Source organism: Hippopotamus amphibius, chromosome 16 (genome assembly GCF_030028045.1).
Source record: "Hippopotamus amphibius kiboko isolate mHipAmp2 chromosome 16, mHipAmp2.hap2, whole genome shotgun sequence".
NCBI classification, from domain to species: domain Eukaryota; kingdom Metazoa; phylum Chordata; class Mammalia; order Artiodactyla; family Hippopotamidae; genus Hippopotamus; species Hippopotamus amphibius.
Genome location: NC_080201.1, coordinates 59,993,723 through 60,010,414, shown reverse-complemented (window position 1 = coordinate 60,010,414; position 16,692 = coordinate 59,993,723). Strand labels below are relative to the sequence as shown.

The following is a 16,692-nucleotide window of genomic DNA, read 5'->3' as shown; positions in this document are numbered from 1 at the left end:
TCGGTGCAGAGTGACTGTCTGGGGCCTGCACGCGGAGCCCCACCTCCACCCCATGCCCTTCAGCCCACTGGTCCTTGAGTGACCCAGAGGCCACTGCTGGGCAGTCAGATTGTGGGGTGGGGTGAGGCCTGAGCTCATGGGTCCAACATCCGGTGAATGAGCAAGGCCTAGAAGACCAAGGTCCAGAGTCCTCCTGGGAGCGGAAGGACACAGGCTGAAGGTCCAGCAGGTGAATCCATCCTCTCCCCACTTTCCTCAGGGCAGTCAGGGCGCGTGGCAGAGTTACGTCTGGCCATCTGGGAAGCGGCTGTCAAGATTCTGCTCCTCTTCCTCTGCCTCATGGCTCTCCTGTGAGCACTGCCCAGGGAGAGGAGAGGGTCGGGAAGGACAGAGTGCAGGTGGCTGCATCCTTGAACCAGTGCAGGTGGCTGCATCCTTGAACCAGAGCAGGAGGGGGCGGGGGGCGGGGCAGGCAGGACCCTGACAAGAAGGTGGGTTGGGGTGGGGGTTGGAGGCAGGGGCTCTGCCCTGCCCAGTGTCACGGTGGGAGGTACCTGTTGTGCTCTAGAGGGTCCATGGGGCCAGCCTGCCCTCTCATACCTCAGCCACCCCTCAGCTCCTGAACAGGAAATGGGGGGCGGGTGAGTCTGCTGCCCGCTGCACCCTGATCTGAAAAGACTGAAAGAGCCTGGTCTCTTCTCTAAGAGTGAGGTCCTGCAGGAGGAAGGCAGGCAGGCCAGCAGGGGGCATGTCAGATGCAAACACCATCCCAGGTTAACCCCTCAGGTGAGTGATGCGGGCATCTCAGCAACAAACATACATCCCCCTGCACACTTCCCCTGGAATAACTTCCAGGATTGCTCCGCTCAGCGTGGCCAACGTTGAACTGCCATCTTCCTCCCCAAACCCACTTCTCTGCTGGGTCCCCTGTCGCACTGATGACAAGGCGGCCCCCGTCTCTAAGGCCAGAAGGAGGGGCGCAGTCTCTCCCCTTTGACCTCACACTTCCTTCTCCAGGATCCACCCCAGATCCCCTGTCTCCCTGCATCTCCCAGCATCTCCGCACCCGGCTGGTCGGGCCTCTGTGACTCTTGAGACTTTGTATGTGCAGTTCCTTCTCCTGTAACCCCGTTCTCTGCCCATTGCTGGGTCTCCAAGTCCTGAGCATCCTTCAGTCTCATGTCTCAAATGACACCGTGTGTGTGTGTGTGTGTGTGTGTGTGTGTGTGGTTTTGAGTGGAAGAGTAATATTCACTCACTTATTCAAAGGCTCATTCAGCAAATGTTGTTGAAGACCTTTTATGTGCCAGAATTTTCATAGGAATGGGGGTACACCAGTGAACACAACTTCAAAAATCTCTACCGTCCAAAGACTTGACTGGACCCTTCCTCAATAAAGATGATACAAATGGACAATGGGCACAAAAAAAGATGCCCAACACCTTTAGTCATTGGAGAAATTGAAATCAAAACCATAAGTAAATACTGTTTCACATGCATTATATAACAAAAACAAAAAAATTATATATAAAAAAATTAAAAACAGAAGATAACACATGTTGGTGAAATAGAGAAATGGAACCCTTGCGTGTTTTTTTTTTTTTTTTTTTTTTTTTTTTTTGGTGGGAAGTGAAAATGCTGCAGCCTTGGAGGCTCTTCAAAGATAAAGCGTGGGACACAGTGAGCCTGCTGAGCTTCTCCTGTCTGAGCACTGCTGTCTACACCAGGGAGCTGCTCAACTCCTGCCTTAACCTGGAGGGTCACAGCCTCACCTAGACCCTCGGATGGTCGGTCCTGCAAGATGTAGGGTTCTTGAGGGTCTGTGTGAGCGTCTGGAGCACAAGACAAGACGGGGCTCCTGGGTGAAAAGAAGGCAGCAGCCAGTCATCCATTCACTCCTTCACCTAACAGTGAGCACCTCTGGGTTGGTTAGCTGGAGACCAGACGGGATACGACTGACCTCGTCCCCGCCCAGGAGATGTTCCCCACGCGGTCCCATCACTTCCTCCCCAAACAGGCAGCAGTGTTGGGCTTTAGAACCACATCACTGGTGAGTTTTCTGTGTGTCCTGGCAGCATACTGGGTATATTTTTTAAATGAGTATAATTTTTTTTAAAATCCAGTCAAAAAAAAAAAAACTTTTCAGGCTGAAATATTTGAAACTCTAAACAACAAATTATTATTTCTCCTTCCTCCCAGCTCCTGGTAACCACAGTTCTATTTTCTATCTCAATGAATTTGATTACTTTAGCTACCTCATGTAAGTGGAATCATATAGTGTTTGTCTTTTTTTGACTAGGTTATTGAACCTACCATAACGTCCTCTAAGTTTATCCATGTGGCAGCATGTGTCAGAAATCCCTTCCTTTTTCAATCTGAATAATATTCCATGGATTTGTTTATCCATTCTTCTGTTGAGGGGCACTTGGGTTGCTTCCATCATTTGGCTCCTGTGAAGAATGCTACTAGGGACACAAGTGCGTAAATATCTCCAAGAGTCCCCTGAAGTTCCTCTTCTGTGGACAGCCGAGTCTCGGGCTCCTCCCAGCTTCCCGTGGGTCTCCCCGCAGCCCTGCCTCCCTCTCGCCTTCCCCTTCCCTTTTCACACCCAGGACGCCCAGAAACCCTCCACCTCGGAGATGCTGCGGCTGCTGCTGCCTCTGCTGTGGGCAGGTGAGTGGGCGGCCGGGAGGGGGGGGGCGGGGCGGGGCGGGGGCTCATCCTGGTTCCCCCGCAGGGTCCCGGGCTCAGGATGCGAGATACCGGCTGGACGTGCAGGGGTCCGTGACGGTGCAGGAGGGCCTGTGCGTCCGCGTGCCCTGCTCCGTCTCCTATCCCTGGGACAACTGGAACGACTCTGTCCCCGCTCACGGCTACTGGTTCCGAGAAGGGCCCAATTTCAGCCGGGATCCTCCAGTGGCCACAAACAACCCAGATCGTGAGGTGCTGACGGAGACCCAGGGCCGATTCCGCCTCCTTGGAGACCCCCGCACCTACAACTGCTCCCTGGACATCAGAGATGCGAAGAAGGCGGACACAGGGACATACTTCTTTAGGGTGGAGAGAAGGCCTACTGCAAAATATAATTACCTAGGGAACCAGGTCTCCGTACATGTGACAAGTAAGGATGGGGTCAAGGAGAGGACTCACACGCACGGGTCCTGAGGGCCCCCAGGGCAGGGCAGGGAGGGGACCCTCTGTCTTTTTATCCGGGGGGGGGACCCGGGGAGCCAGGAGGAAAGGACGCTGGGGCAGGCCTGAGGCAGAGAAAGCTCTGGGGGGCACACTCGAGGTCCCCCCTCCAGGGCCTGGGTCTGTGTCTTTCCTCTTCAGCTCTGACAGAGACACCTGACATCCACGTCCAGGGGACCCTAGCATCTGGCCGCCCCAGGAACATCACCTGTTCAGTGCCATGGGCCTGTGAGAGGGGGACACCCCCCACCTTCTCCTGGATCGGGGTCCCCCTCACCTCCCTGCACCCCAAGACACCCCACTCCTCAGTGCTCACCCTCACCCCGGGGCCCCAGGACCACGGCACCAACCTCACCTGTCGAGTGACCTTCCCCGGAGCTGGCGTGAGCACAGAGAGGACCATCAGGCTCAACGTATCCTGTGAGTGCGGGGCCAGGATGCCGGGTCCCTGAGGGCGGATGCTGATGGGGAGGGGGTGGTGGGATGGGTGGACTCCTCAGGGACTCTTCTTGGAGGCACACTGGGGTCCAGATGAGGAGAACATTCAGACTCACCACCTTACTCATGACACCCCATCACGCATCAGCAGGACATTTACTTCCTTCTGTTGCAGATGCTCCACAGAAGCTGGTCATCCGTGTCTTCTGGGGAAATAGCACAGATGGGGAGTCCCTGGGTGGACTGAGGTCAGATGCAGGGATGTTGTGAAGGTTGGGCAGATTCAAGCCCATCACTCCTCATCCCCCTTCTGCTCCTACATCTGCCCTCCCCCCAACCCTGTCCCCTGGCAGGACCCTCTCTAGGGCCACTGTGGCTTCCTAGTGACCACTCACTGTCACCTCTGCTTGCTCTCTCTCCTCCCACTTCTTCTCCCCCTCACTTTCCCATGCCATCCTTTCCCTGATTCCCTGCCACTTCCCTGACGGTTCCATCTCCATCTCCCACGAGGAGACTGAGTTCCCAACCTGGGTACCAGGCTCCTGACTGATTTCTGCAGGATTCCAGGGGCAGCTCATCCACCCTGGGGTTTCCAGTCCTATCTCTGCCCTCAAGACCCTCACAAATCTCTGTCCTGAGTGGTCTCCACTGCCCCTTGGAAGGGCCCCTTTAACCTGAGTAACTGGAGTCTACATCCTGGAAATCTCTTTAGACTCTGGGTCACACCCAACCTTCCCCAGGACTCAGTGTATTTTGCAAACTTGACTTCCTGAAAATGCCTCACCTCACCCCCCTCCTCCATCCCCATGACCTCAGCCCCTACTCAGGCCTCCATTTTCTCTCTCCTGGACCTGGACCAGCCTCCTCTCTGCTAGTCTTGGCCCTGTCCAGCCTGCCAGAATTGGGGCCCCAAAGGGATCTCTACATGCCCAGATCAGACTCTACTTCTTCCTTTCCATGGCTCTGTGGGTCCCTCATCACCTGTGTGCAGGCCTCCAGTTGGACAGACCCATGTGTGTCAGGGCCCTGCACAGTTTCACACATCCAGGGCCACCTCCTGGGTGTTCTCTCCCAGGTCTAGCTATGGCCGACTCTGCCTCAAACATCCATCCCCCTGTCCTGGGATCATCAACTTGCCTCTCCTTCCCCCAACTCACGTCATGGACCTCCCTCCCTACGTGGCCTTGCCTGCAATGCTTGTCTTAGAGACACTGTTCCTGAGTCTGGGAAGACAGAGGGGGAGAAGGAACCCTTAGCCTTGCCCTGCCGGCTCTCTCTGTCTCCCTAGTCCCAGAGATCCTGGGCAATGCCACTCCCCTTCGAGTGCTGGAAGGCCAGTCCCTGTGCCTTGTCGGTGTCGACAGCAACCCACCCGCCAGGCTAAGCTGGGCCAGGGGGAGCCTGACCCTGAGCCCCTCGCAGCCCACCAACCAGGAAGTCCTGGAGCTGCCGCGAGGACTCACGGGAGATGAAGGGGAATTCACCTGCGGATCTCAGCACCCTCTTGGCTCCCAGCATATCTCGCTGAGCCTCTCGGTGCAGAGTGACTCTCCAGAGCCTGCACGCGGAGCCCCACCACCGCCCCAGGCCCTTCAGCCCACTGGTCCTTGAGTGACCCAGAGGCCACTGCTGGCAGTCAGATTGTGGGGTGGGGTGAGGCCTGAGCTCATGGGTCCCACACCCGGTGAGTGAGGAAGGTCTGAAAGACCAAGGCACGGAATCTCCTGGGAGCAGAAGGACACAGGCTGGAGGTCCAGCAGGTGAACCCGTCCTCGCCCCACTTTCCTGCAGGGCAGCCAGGGCACGTGGCAGGGGTGCTTCAGGTGGCCATCTGGGAAGCGGCTGTCAAGATCCTGCTCCTCCTTCTCTGCCTCTTGGTCCTCCTGTGAGCACTGCCCTGGGGAGGGGGGAGGGGGGAGGGTGGGAGGGCAGGGCACAGGTGGCTGCATCCTTGAACCAGCACAGGAGTTGGTGAGGGCTGGACAGGCAGGAGGCTGACAACACAGGAGAATGGGGTGGGGGTTGGGGGCAGTGAGGAGTCCACTGGGGCAGCAGCTCCGCCCTGCCCAGTGTCCGGGTTGTAGGTGCCCGCTGCGCTCCAGAGGGTCTGTGGCACCAGACCTGCGCTTTCCCACCTCTGCCACCCCTCGGCCTCTGAACAGGTAATGGGCTGTGAGGGAGTCTGCTGCCCACGTGCACCCCGATCTTACCAGACTGCAAGAGCCGGATCTCTTCTCTCATCAGAGTGAGGTCCTGCAGGAGGAGGGCAGCCAGGCCAGCAGGGGGCGTGTCAGATGAATACCGGATCCCGGGTTACCCCTCAGGTGAGTGATGTAGGCATCCTTCTACCCAACATCCCACTGCACACCTCTCACAAGGTGGCCCCCGGGATTGCTCCACTCAGCGTGGCCAACGTTGAACTGCCATCTTCCTCCCCAAACCCACTTCTCTGCTGGGTCCCCTGTCACACCGATGACAAGGTGGCCCCCATCTCTAAGGCCAGAAGTGGGCTGGGGTTCCCCCCCTTTGACACCTTCCCTTCTCCCAGATCCCACAAATCACTAAGTGCTGTCCATCCTTCCTCCGAAGCACAGCTCATCTTCATGCCCGTCTCCTCCCCATCCTGACCCCAGTCCTTCCAGCAGCCTCATCTCTCCCCTGGGTCTCTGAACCCACCCACCTCGTGCCTCCATCTCACTGGGAAACACAGGCCTCCACTGTTTGCAGAGACAGTTATCACCCACTTGCTGTATAGTAGGAACAGCTCTGTTTCCCCTCCACGGCCAGAGACCGAGGCATACACACCCCAGGCTGCATTTGAAGCCCTGGCGGGCTCTGCCCTGCTGGACTCTCCACGCAGATCCCCCCTCTCCCTGCATCTCCCAGCGTCTCCACACCCAGCCTGGCCAGACCTCTGTGACTCTGAGACTTTGTATGTGCAGTTGCTTCCCCTGAAACGCCCTTCCCTCTCCATTCCTGCCTGTCCAGGTACTGAGCATCCTTCAGGCTCAGTCTTGAATGTCACCGTATGTGTATGTGTGTGTGTGCGTGTGTGTGTGTGTGTGTGTGTGTTTCATTGTATGGTTTGAAGTAGAAGACTGAAGTTCACTTACTTATTCCTAGATTCATTCAGCAAGTATTATTGAAGACCTACTATGTGCAGCACTGTCATAGACATCCCGGTACATCAGTGTACACCATTTCAAAAATCTCTAATATCTAAAGGACATGACTAGACACTCTGGCAAAGAAGATGATAGAAATGGTCAGTGAGCACCAAAACCAGATGCTCAACATCATGAGTCATTGGAGAAATGCAAATCAAAACCATCCTGAAATATTGATTCACACACATTAGGAGAGCAGTTACATAAATAACAAAAAATTCAAAACAGAAAATAAGAAGTGTTGGTGAAAATGTGGACATGTTGGAACAATTGTGTGTGGCTTGTGGGATGTGATAATGGTGCAGCTTTGTGGAAAATGCTTTGAATAGCCTCCAGAAGTTCAAGAGAATTCCCTTGAGACCCGGCACCTGCACTCCTAGGTATGTACTCAAAGCGATTCAAAGCTTGGGCTCAAACACATACTTGCCCACTGTGGTTCATAGCAGGAAAATTCACAGAAGTGGTGGAACTAATCCTAGCATCCAGCAACTGAAGAATGGATGGACCAAATGTGGTAGACACATACAACAAAATATCATTCAGCCTTACAAAGAAACACATGCAATTCCAACACATGCTACAAAGCTGAACACTCTTGAAAACAAGATGTTACCTGCGAGAAGATAGACAAAAAAGGACAAATATCATTTGATTCTGCTTGTATGAGCTCCCTACAAGGCAAATCCATCGAAACAGAACGTGGAATGGTGTTGCTTGCAGCTAGGGATGGGGGAATGGTGAGAAGTTGTTGTGTAACTGGAGCAGAGTTTCTGTTTGGGATGCTGAGAACATGCTGGAAATAGAGGGTGATGATGGCTGCACTAATGTCATGAATGAACTTAGTGCCACTGAATTGTACTCTATACAGTGTTAAAAATGGCGTTTTGTTTTATGGCTTTTTAGAATCGAGAAGTACTTCTGTCCTAACAATGATGACATCATGGGGACACGAATTTTTTATTTAAGAACTTTTATTGAGATACAGTTAACAGACAATAAACTGTGTATATTTAGAGTGTACAATTTGGTATTTTTTTTCTTATTAGTAATGTATATATGGCAATCCCAACCTCCCAGTTCATTCCCCCCCAACCCTCCCCGCTTTCCCCACTTAGTGTCCCTATGTTTGTTCTCTACATCTGTGTCTCTATTTCTGCCTTGCAAACCAGTTGATTTGTACCATTTTCTATATTCCACATATATGTGTTAATATACAGTGTTTTTCTCTTTCTGACTCACTTCACTTTGTAGCCAGTCTCTAGGTCCATCCATGTCTCTACAGATGTCCCAGTATCATTCTGCTTTACACGGACAAGAATTTTTAAAATAGATAATAAGTAAAATTAGAGCATGTCAGCGATGGACAGACAGGTTTGGAGGAAAATCACACGACAGAGCATGGGACCTGTTGGGGCAGGGAGGCAAAGGCACTGGGGAGAAGCTGGGAGGATGCTGCAGAGCCTGGGGCAAGACGATGACTGCCCGCCAGGCAGGATTCTGGAAGCCTTTGAGGAGAGGGGACATGTGATTAGAGCCTCACTGGGGTAGGATCCCAAGGCTGTCATGTTCAGAATCAGCCAGAGTGGACCTAGGGCAGCAGGAAGCTGTGGCTTAGCCCTGCTGTGTCCTCCAGGCTGGAGGGCAGGGTGCAAGGGACCAATGAGGTCACGTAGAGAGAGAGGATATATTTTGAATATATTGTGATGTCAAGCTAACAGAATCTTCTAATGGATGTGGTAGATGAGGGGAAAGGAGGATCAAATATGATGCAGAAATGTATATAAAGAGCAGGATATGAATTCTGGGAATCAGAGGAGCAGTCCAGGGTAGAGACCTTAAATTACATAGTTAGTGTAAGATGGTACTAGATGAGGTTAAAAAAAATGGGTGGAGTGAGATGATAAGAGAATGGCACTTCCTCAAAAAATTACATATAGAATTAACATATGATCCTGACTTTCACTTCTGGATATCTCTCAAAGAGAATTGAGAGCAGGGACTCTCGGAGATATCCACACACTCCTGGTCCTAGTAGCTTTCTTCACAGGAGCCAAGTGATGGAAGCAACCCAAGTGCCCCTCAACAGAAGAGTGGATAAACAAAACCATGGAATGTTATTCCAGATGAAAAAGGAAGGAATTTCTGACACTTGCTACGGCATGGATGAACTTTGAGGACATTATAGTAAGTTCAACAACCATATATGATTCGCTTTCTACGAGGTACCTAAAGCAGCCAGATTCCTTGAGATGTAAAACACAAGTGTGGTTGCTGAGAGCTGGGAGGAGGGAGGAATAATAATTTGTTGTTCAGTGGGTACAGAGTTTCAAGTTTTTCAACTTGAAAAGAGTTATTTTTTAACTAGATTAAAACTATTCATACAGAATTTTAATGAAAAATACCCAATATGCTGCCAGGACACACAGCTAACTCACCAGTGATGTGGCTCTAAAGCCCAACACTGCTGCCTATGTGGGGAGGAAGTGATGGGACCGTGTGGGGAGCATCTCCTGGACAGGGACCAAGTCAGTCGTATCCCGTCTGGTCTCCAGCTCACCAACCCAGAGGTGCTCACTGTTGGCTGAAGGAGTAAATGGATGACTGGCTGCTGCCTTCTCTTCACCCAGGAGCCCCGTCTTGTCTTGTGCTCCAGACGCTCACACAGACCCTCAAGAACCCTACATCTTGCAGGACCGACCACCCGAGGGCCTAGGTGAGGCTGTGACCCTCCAGGTCAAGGCAGGAGTTGAGCAGCTCCCTGGTGTAGACAGCGGTGCTCAGACGGGACAACCTCAGGAGGCTCACCGTGTCCCACGCCTCGCTGTCCTCAGAGGTCCAGGCTCTGGTGCTGGTGGGTTACGCCCGAGTTGGAGGGCAGGAGTCTCCTCCTTGTCTGCTCCTCTCTGGGCAGATCTCCAGGGTCTCTGGGCTGAAGGGTGTCCGTCCGCTCTGTGCGGAAAGGGGACGAGCTCCCGCTGTGGGTTCCTCTTTTGTGAACAGCCAAGTTTCAGGCTCCTCCCCAGCTTCCCTTAGGCCTCCCTCTCGCCTTCCCCTTCTCTTTTCACACACAGGACGCCCAGAAACCCCCGTCTCAGAGATGCTGCCTCTGCCGTGGGCAGGTGAGTGGGGGGCCGGGAGGGGGGGGGGCGGCCGGGAGAGGAGGGGGCGGGGCGGGGGCTCATCCTGGTTCCCCCGCAGGGTCCCGGGCTCAGGATGCGAGATACCGGCTGGACGTGCAGGGGTCCGTGACGGTGCAGGAGGGCCTGTGTGTCCGCGTGCCCTGCTCCGTCTCCTATCCCCAGGACAACTGGGACGACTCTGTCCCCGCTCACGGCTACTGGTTCCGGGAAGGGGCTGATAGCTACCAGGATCCTCCAGTGGCCACAAACAACCCAGATCGTGAGGTGCTGACGGAGACCCAGGGCCGATTCCGCCTCCTTGGAGACCCCCGCACCTACAACTGCTCCCTGGACATCAGAGATGCGAAGAAGGCGGACACAGGGACATACTTCTTTAGGGTGGAGAGAGGGCCTACTGCAAAATATAATTACCTAGGGAACCAGGTCTCCGTACATGTGACAAGTAAGGATGGGGTCAAGGAGAGGACTCACACGCACGGGTCCTGAGGGCCCCCAGGGCAGGGCAGGGAGGGGACCCTCTGTCTTTTTATCCGGGGGGGGACCCGGGGAGCCAGGAGGAAAGGACGCTGGGGCAGGCCTGAGGCAGAGAAAGCTCTGGGGGGCACACTCGAGGTCCCCCCTCCAGGGCCTGGGTCTGTGTCTTTCCTCTTTAGCTCTGACAGGGACACCTGACATCCACGTCCAGGGGACCCTAGCATCTGGCCGCCCCAGGAACATCACCTGTTCGGTGCCATGGGCCTGTGAGAGGGGGACACCCCCCACCTTCTCCTGGATCGGGGTCCCCCTCACCTCCCTGCACCCCAAGACAACCCACTCCTCAGTGCTCACCCTCACCCCGGGGCCCCAGGACCATGGCACCAGCCTCACCTGTCGAGTGACCTTCCTCGGAGCTGGCGTGAGCACAGAGAGGACCCTCAGGCTCAACGTATCCTGTGAGTGCGGGGCCAGGACGCCGGGTCCCTGAGGGCGGAGGCTGATGGGGAGTGGGTGGTGGAATGGGTGGACTCCTCAGGGACTCTTCTTGGAGGCACACTGGGGTCCAGATGAGGAGAACATTCAGACTCACCACCTTACTCATGACACCCCATCACGCATCAGCAGGACATTTACTTCCTTCTGTTGCAGATGCTCCACAGAAGCTGGTCATCCGTGTCTTCTGGGGAAATAGCACAGGTGGGGAGTGCCTGGGTGGACTGAGGTCAGATGCGGGGATGTTGTGAAGGTTGGGCAGATTCAAGCCCATCACTCCTCATCCCCCCTCTGCTCCTACATCTGCCCTCCCCCCAACCCTGTCCCCTGGCAGGACCCTCTCTAGGGCCACTGTGGCTTCCTAGTGACCACTCACTGTCACCTCTGCTTGCTCCCTCTCCTCCCACTTCTTCTCCCCCTCACTTTCCCATGCCATCCTTTCCCTGATTCCCTGCCACTTCCCTGACTGTTCCATCTCCATCTCCCACGAGGAGACTGAGTTCCCAACCTGGGTACCAGGCTCCTGACTGATTTCTGCAGGATTCCAGGGGCAGCTCATCCACCCTGGGGTTTCCAATCCTACCTCTGCTCTTGGGACACTCACAAATCTCTGTCCTGAGCCATCTCCCTTCCTCCTTGGAAGGGCCCCTCTGACCTGAGTAATTCGAGTCTAAATCCCAGAAAAATCTTTAGACTCTTTGTCTCACCCAACCCTCCCCGGGACTCAATTACTTTTGCAAACTTGACTTCCTGAAAATGCCTCACCTCACCCCCCTCCTTCATCCCCATGACCTCAGCCCCTACTCAGGCCTCCATTTTCTCTCTCACCTGGACCCGGACCAGCCTCCTCTCTGATCTATCACACCCTAGTCTTGGCCCTCGCCAGCCTGCCGGAATTAGGGCCCCAAAGGGATGCCTACTTGCCCAGATCTGGCCCTATGACTTCCCTGCTCAGAACTCTCCCTGGGTGCCCCGGGCCCCTCATCACCTGTGTGCAGGCCTCCAGTTGGACAGACCCATGGGTGTCACGGCCCTGCACAGTTTCACACATCCAGGGCTACCTCCTGGGGTGTTCTCTCCCAGGTCTGGCTATGGCCGACTCCTCCTCAAACATCCATCCCCCTGTCCTGGGATCATCAAGTTGCCTCTCCCTCCCCCACCTCACGTCATGGACCTCCCTCCCTACGTGGCCTTGCCTGCAATGCTTGTCTCAGAGGCACTGTTCCTGAGTCTGGGAAGACAGATGGGGAGAAGGAACCCTTAGCCTTGCCCTTCCAGCTCTCTCTATATCCCTAGTCACCTAGATCCTGGGCAATGCCACTCCCCTTCGAGTCCTGGAGGGCCAGTCCCTGTGCCTGGTCTGTGTCGTGGACAGCAATGCCACCCCCTCCCCACCCCGCACCAGGCTGACCCTAAGCCCCTCCCAGCCTTTGGATCCCGGGGTCCTGGAGCTGCCTCAGGTGGTCTTAGGGGATGGAGGAGAATTCACCTGCCGAGCTCAGCACCTGAGAGGCTCCCACAGTGTCTCCCTAAACCTAGTGGTACAGGGTGAGTATAAGCAAGGATGCCTGAGTTCCAAGCTAAGGCCATAAGCAGGGTTAAGGTGTGGATGTACGGAAACTCACACCTCACCTCTATGTTCCTCCCTTTTCTCCTCATCCAGGTATCTCCTGTTTCTGCCTCCAAGTCTCTGGGGAGCAGCAGGGCTCCTGGGCTCTGGTCCTCACCCTGCTCAGGGGGGCTGGTTTCCTTCTCACCTATGGCCTTACCTGGATCTACTATACCAGGTGAGAAGCCCTTCACAAGGTGTCCCTTAAACGGGGGCACACCTTGTGTGACCCTCCATCTTGTCCTCTCCAGAGCAAACCCTCCTATGAAACTGGTCTCTTATTTCAGAACTGTGTTTCCGTTGCAGGTTGAGAAGCTCACAAGGGAGTAGGGCTGAGAGGTGTGACTGAGCCGGCTTCCTCACAGCAGTGCTCTAGGGCTCTGTGAACAAGGAGGTGCTGGGTGACTTGGCCCTAACTCCTATCCAGAAACAACATGTCTTCGCATCTGGTCTCCAGGTTGCTTCCTGAGAGTTCTACATGAATGGCTGGGAGGGCAAGAAGGAAATAACTATTATTACTAAGTTGAACTATGTTCTGTGCAATATTTTTTCTTCTGGGCGCTTATCTTAGTGTGGTTTTGATATACCCATAATGCAACCCATAGTATATTGTATAAATCCCATAATATAGTATTTTTAAAGTTAATTTTAAGGAGGTTTTTTTAATTAGAAAAACTCTTTTATATTTATCCACATATGAACTATTTCAATTGCTCTTCATTGTTTTTTTTGTAAAAATAAAATCCCCTAAGGAAAAATAAAACTTATTTTTATTCCCTGTAGAAAATGGAACCAGTGTGGTTAACAGGCACCCCCAAATAAAATGGAGCCAGACAGTCGTGACAGCCCTAGGGTTCTGCCACGTCTTCTGTGTTCTTAGAAAAACCACAAACAAAAGCTATAAGGACTTCTGATTGTGCTAAGGGTCCTACCTAAAAAAAACCCTAAGGAGATGATCCAATGACAGCCATTATCGGAAACTTGTGGTCAGGATGCAAGGACTTGTGGTCAGGCTGCAAGGGCCATGCAATCCCATTTACAAGTCTCACAACTGTGGCTTCTGTGGTTTGTGCTTTTAAAAATCCCTCACCCCTTCACCTCCAAGGAACATACTTTTGGTTATAGCCAAAGGCTTCTTATCCCTGGCTTGCAAAGCTTGTGAACAAATAAAGCTGTCCTTTTGCTTTAAGATAACCCTGACTCTTTTCTCAGCTTTCTTGCTTTTTTTCCCTCTTCCTTTTAATTATTTATTTATTTATTTATTTATTTATTTATTTATTTATTTATTTTTGGCTGCGCTGGGATTTAGTTGCTGCACACGGGCTTTCTCTAGTTGTGGCAAGTGGGGGCTACTCTTCATTGTGGTGGCTTCTCTTGTTGTGGAGCACAGGCTCTAGGTGTACGGGCTTCAGTAGCTGTGGCACGTGGGCTCAGTAGTTGTGGCACGTGGGCTTGGTTGCTCCGAGGCATGTGGGATCTTCCTGGACCAGAGCTCGAACCCATGTCCCCTGCATTGGCAGGCTGATTCTTAACCACTGCGCCACCAGGGAAGTCCCTCAGATTTATTTCTAATTTAAGACAACAATATAGTTTCTCTATAATGTCATTTTCCTTTTACCTGAAGATCTTTTCCTGTATTTTTGTAGTGTAGATATGCTGGTGATAAGTTCTCTCAGCCATTGTTTGTCTGGAAAAGTTTTCGTTTATGTTAGCTTTGGAAAGATATTTTTATTGGATTAGGAATTCTAGGTTAAATTTTCCCCTTTTTGTTGTTTAAATACTTTTTACTTACCTCTTTTCTTATGAGAATTCTGCTGTTATTTTTATCTTTCTTTGTAATTTTTCCCCCCCTATGGCTGGTTTTAATATTTTATTTTTTTCACTGGGATTAAATAATTTGATTAAGGGAATTCCATGGCTCCCCAGTGGTTAAGACTCCATGCTTTCATTGCCAAGGGTGCTGGTTCAGTCCCTGGTCAGGGAACTAAGATCCCACAAGCTGTGTGGTGTGGCCAAAAAATAAAATAAAGTAAAATTTAAAAACTAACTTGATGGGAGGGAATCGCGGAAGGGAGGGGATATGGGGATATATGTATAAATACAGATGATTCACTTTGGTGTACCTCAAAAGCTGGTACAAGAGTGTAAAGCAATTATATTCCAATAAAGAGCTAAGAAAAAAAAGATAAGAAGAAAAAAACTAAAACTAATTTGATGAATGTGCCTTGGTGTGTAAATGTGTATGTGTGAGAGAGAGAGACAGAGAGAGAGAGATTATCCTACTTGGAGTGTGTTGAGTATCTTGAATCTGAAATTTTATACTTGTGATCAAATTTGTAAAAATTGAACCCAATGTTTATTTAAATAAATATGTATATATTCTATTCTTCCTCTCTCTGTTCTCCTCTGGGTCTCCAATTTTACATATGTGATATAGCCCAATATTATCTCATTATCAGCCCTGAGCATCTGTTCACCATTTCCAGCGTTTTTTCTCTATATTCTTCAGTTTGAAATAGGATCTGTTGCTACATCTGCAAGTTTACTGATTATTCTTCCACAATATTGAGTCTGCTGTTAGTCTCATTCAGCGAAATTCACACTTTAGATAATTTATTTTCTTCTCTAGAAGTTAATTTCCTTCATTTTAAATCTTATATTTCTTCTTTACTTATGTTAATGTTGTCCTTTGCATCCTTGAGTACATGGATCATATTTGTAGTGCTTTAATATTTTTGTCCACTAGATCTGTCTCCTCTGTCATGTCTAAGCCTGATTCCATTGAATGGTTTTTCTCTTATTAAGTGTCACATGTTCCTATGTCTTTATGTGTCTAGTAATTTTTCACTGATTGCTGGACATTGTTAATTTTATGTGGCTGATGACTTGGTTTTGTATTTCTTTAAGTAATACTGATCTTTTTCTTGATGGCAGTGAAGTTATTTGCATGTTGAGTCAGTATTTTAAAGGTTCTTTAATTTTTATTGAAATAGCTTTAATGTACAATATTGTATTAGTTTCAGGTGTACTACATAGTGATTTGGCATTTGTATACATTATGAAATGATCACTATGATAAGTCTAGTAACCATTTGTCCCAACACAAAGTTGTTACAATATCACCAACTATATTCCTTATGCTGTATATTACATCCCAATGGCTTATTTATTTTATAACTGGTGGTTTGCACATCTTAATCCCCTTTGCCTACTTTGCCACCCCCACTGCCCCGGCAACCACCCATTTGTTCTCTATGTCTATGAGTCTGTTTTCTTTTCTTTTTAAAAATTATATATATATATATATATATATATATATATATATATATATCATATATGTTATATATATCCATTCATCTATCAATGGACAATTAGATTGTCTTCACATCTTGACAATTGTAAATAATTCTGCAATGAACATTGGAGTGTGCATATCTTTCAAGTTAGTGTTTTTGTTTTCTTTGAGTAAACACCCAAAAGTGAAATTGCTGGATCATATGGCAATTCTATTTTTAAATTTTTGAGGAAACTCTGTGCTGTTTTCCACAGTGGCTGAGCCAATTTACAATCCCACCAACAGTGCCCAAAGGCTTCCTTTTACCCACATCCTTACCAACACTTGTTGTTATCTTTTTAATGATAGCCATTCTGACAGGTATGAGATAGTATCTCACTGTGGTTTTGATGTTCACTTCTCTGAAGACAAGTAATATTGAGCATTTTTTTCTTGTGTCTATTGGCCACCTGTCTGTCTTCTTTGGGAAAATGTCTGTTCATGTCCTCTGCCCATTTTTGGTCAGATTGTTTGGTTTTTTGGTGTTGAGTCGCATGAATCTTTTGTATATATATTTTTTAATATATTTATTTATTTATTTATTGGCTGTGTTGGTTCTTCTTTGTTGCACATGGGCTTTCTCTAGTTGTGATGAGCGGGGGCTACTCTTCATTGTGGTGCGCAGACTCCTCATTGTGGTGGCTTCTCTTGTTGTGGAGCAAGGGCTATAGGCATGTGGGCTTCAGTAGTTGCAGCACATGGGCTCAATAGTTGTGGCACATGGGCTTAGTTGCTCTGCAGCATGTGGTATCTTCCTGGACCAGGGCTCGAACTCGTGTCGCCTGCATTGGCAGGCAGATTCTTAACCACTGCGCCACCTAGGAAGTCCCAGTCTTTTGTATA

At 50.7% G+C, this 16,692-nt stretch overlaps 1 protein-coding gene and 1 pseudogene across 1 annotated transcript; both read left to right on the top strand.

Annotated features, from left to right (window-relative positions):
- Positions 1-2,618: 2,618 nt before the first annotated feature.
- On the top strand, positions 2,619-7,785 carry LOC130839176 (sialic acid-binding Ig-like lectin 13). Its single transcript, XM_057713109.1, has 8 exons — positions 2,619-2,673; positions 2,738-3,121; positions 3,334-3,612; positions 3,806-3,868; positions 4,925-5,173; positions 5,422-5,515; positions 5,875-5,954; positions 6,754-7,785. Exons 1-8 carry the CDS (start codon positions 2,640-2,642, stop codon positions 6,774-6,776), a joined length of 1,206 nt encoding a protein of 401 aa, XP_057569092.1. The 5' UTR covers positions 2,619-2,639; the 3' UTR covers positions 6,777-7,785.
- A 1,175-nt stretch (positions 7,786-8,960) lies between these two features.
- LOC130838456 (sialic acid-binding Ig-like lectin 14) lies at positions 8,961-12,864 on the top strand (annotated as a pseudogene).
- The last annotated feature ends 3,828 nt before the right edge of the window (positions 12,865-16,692 follow it).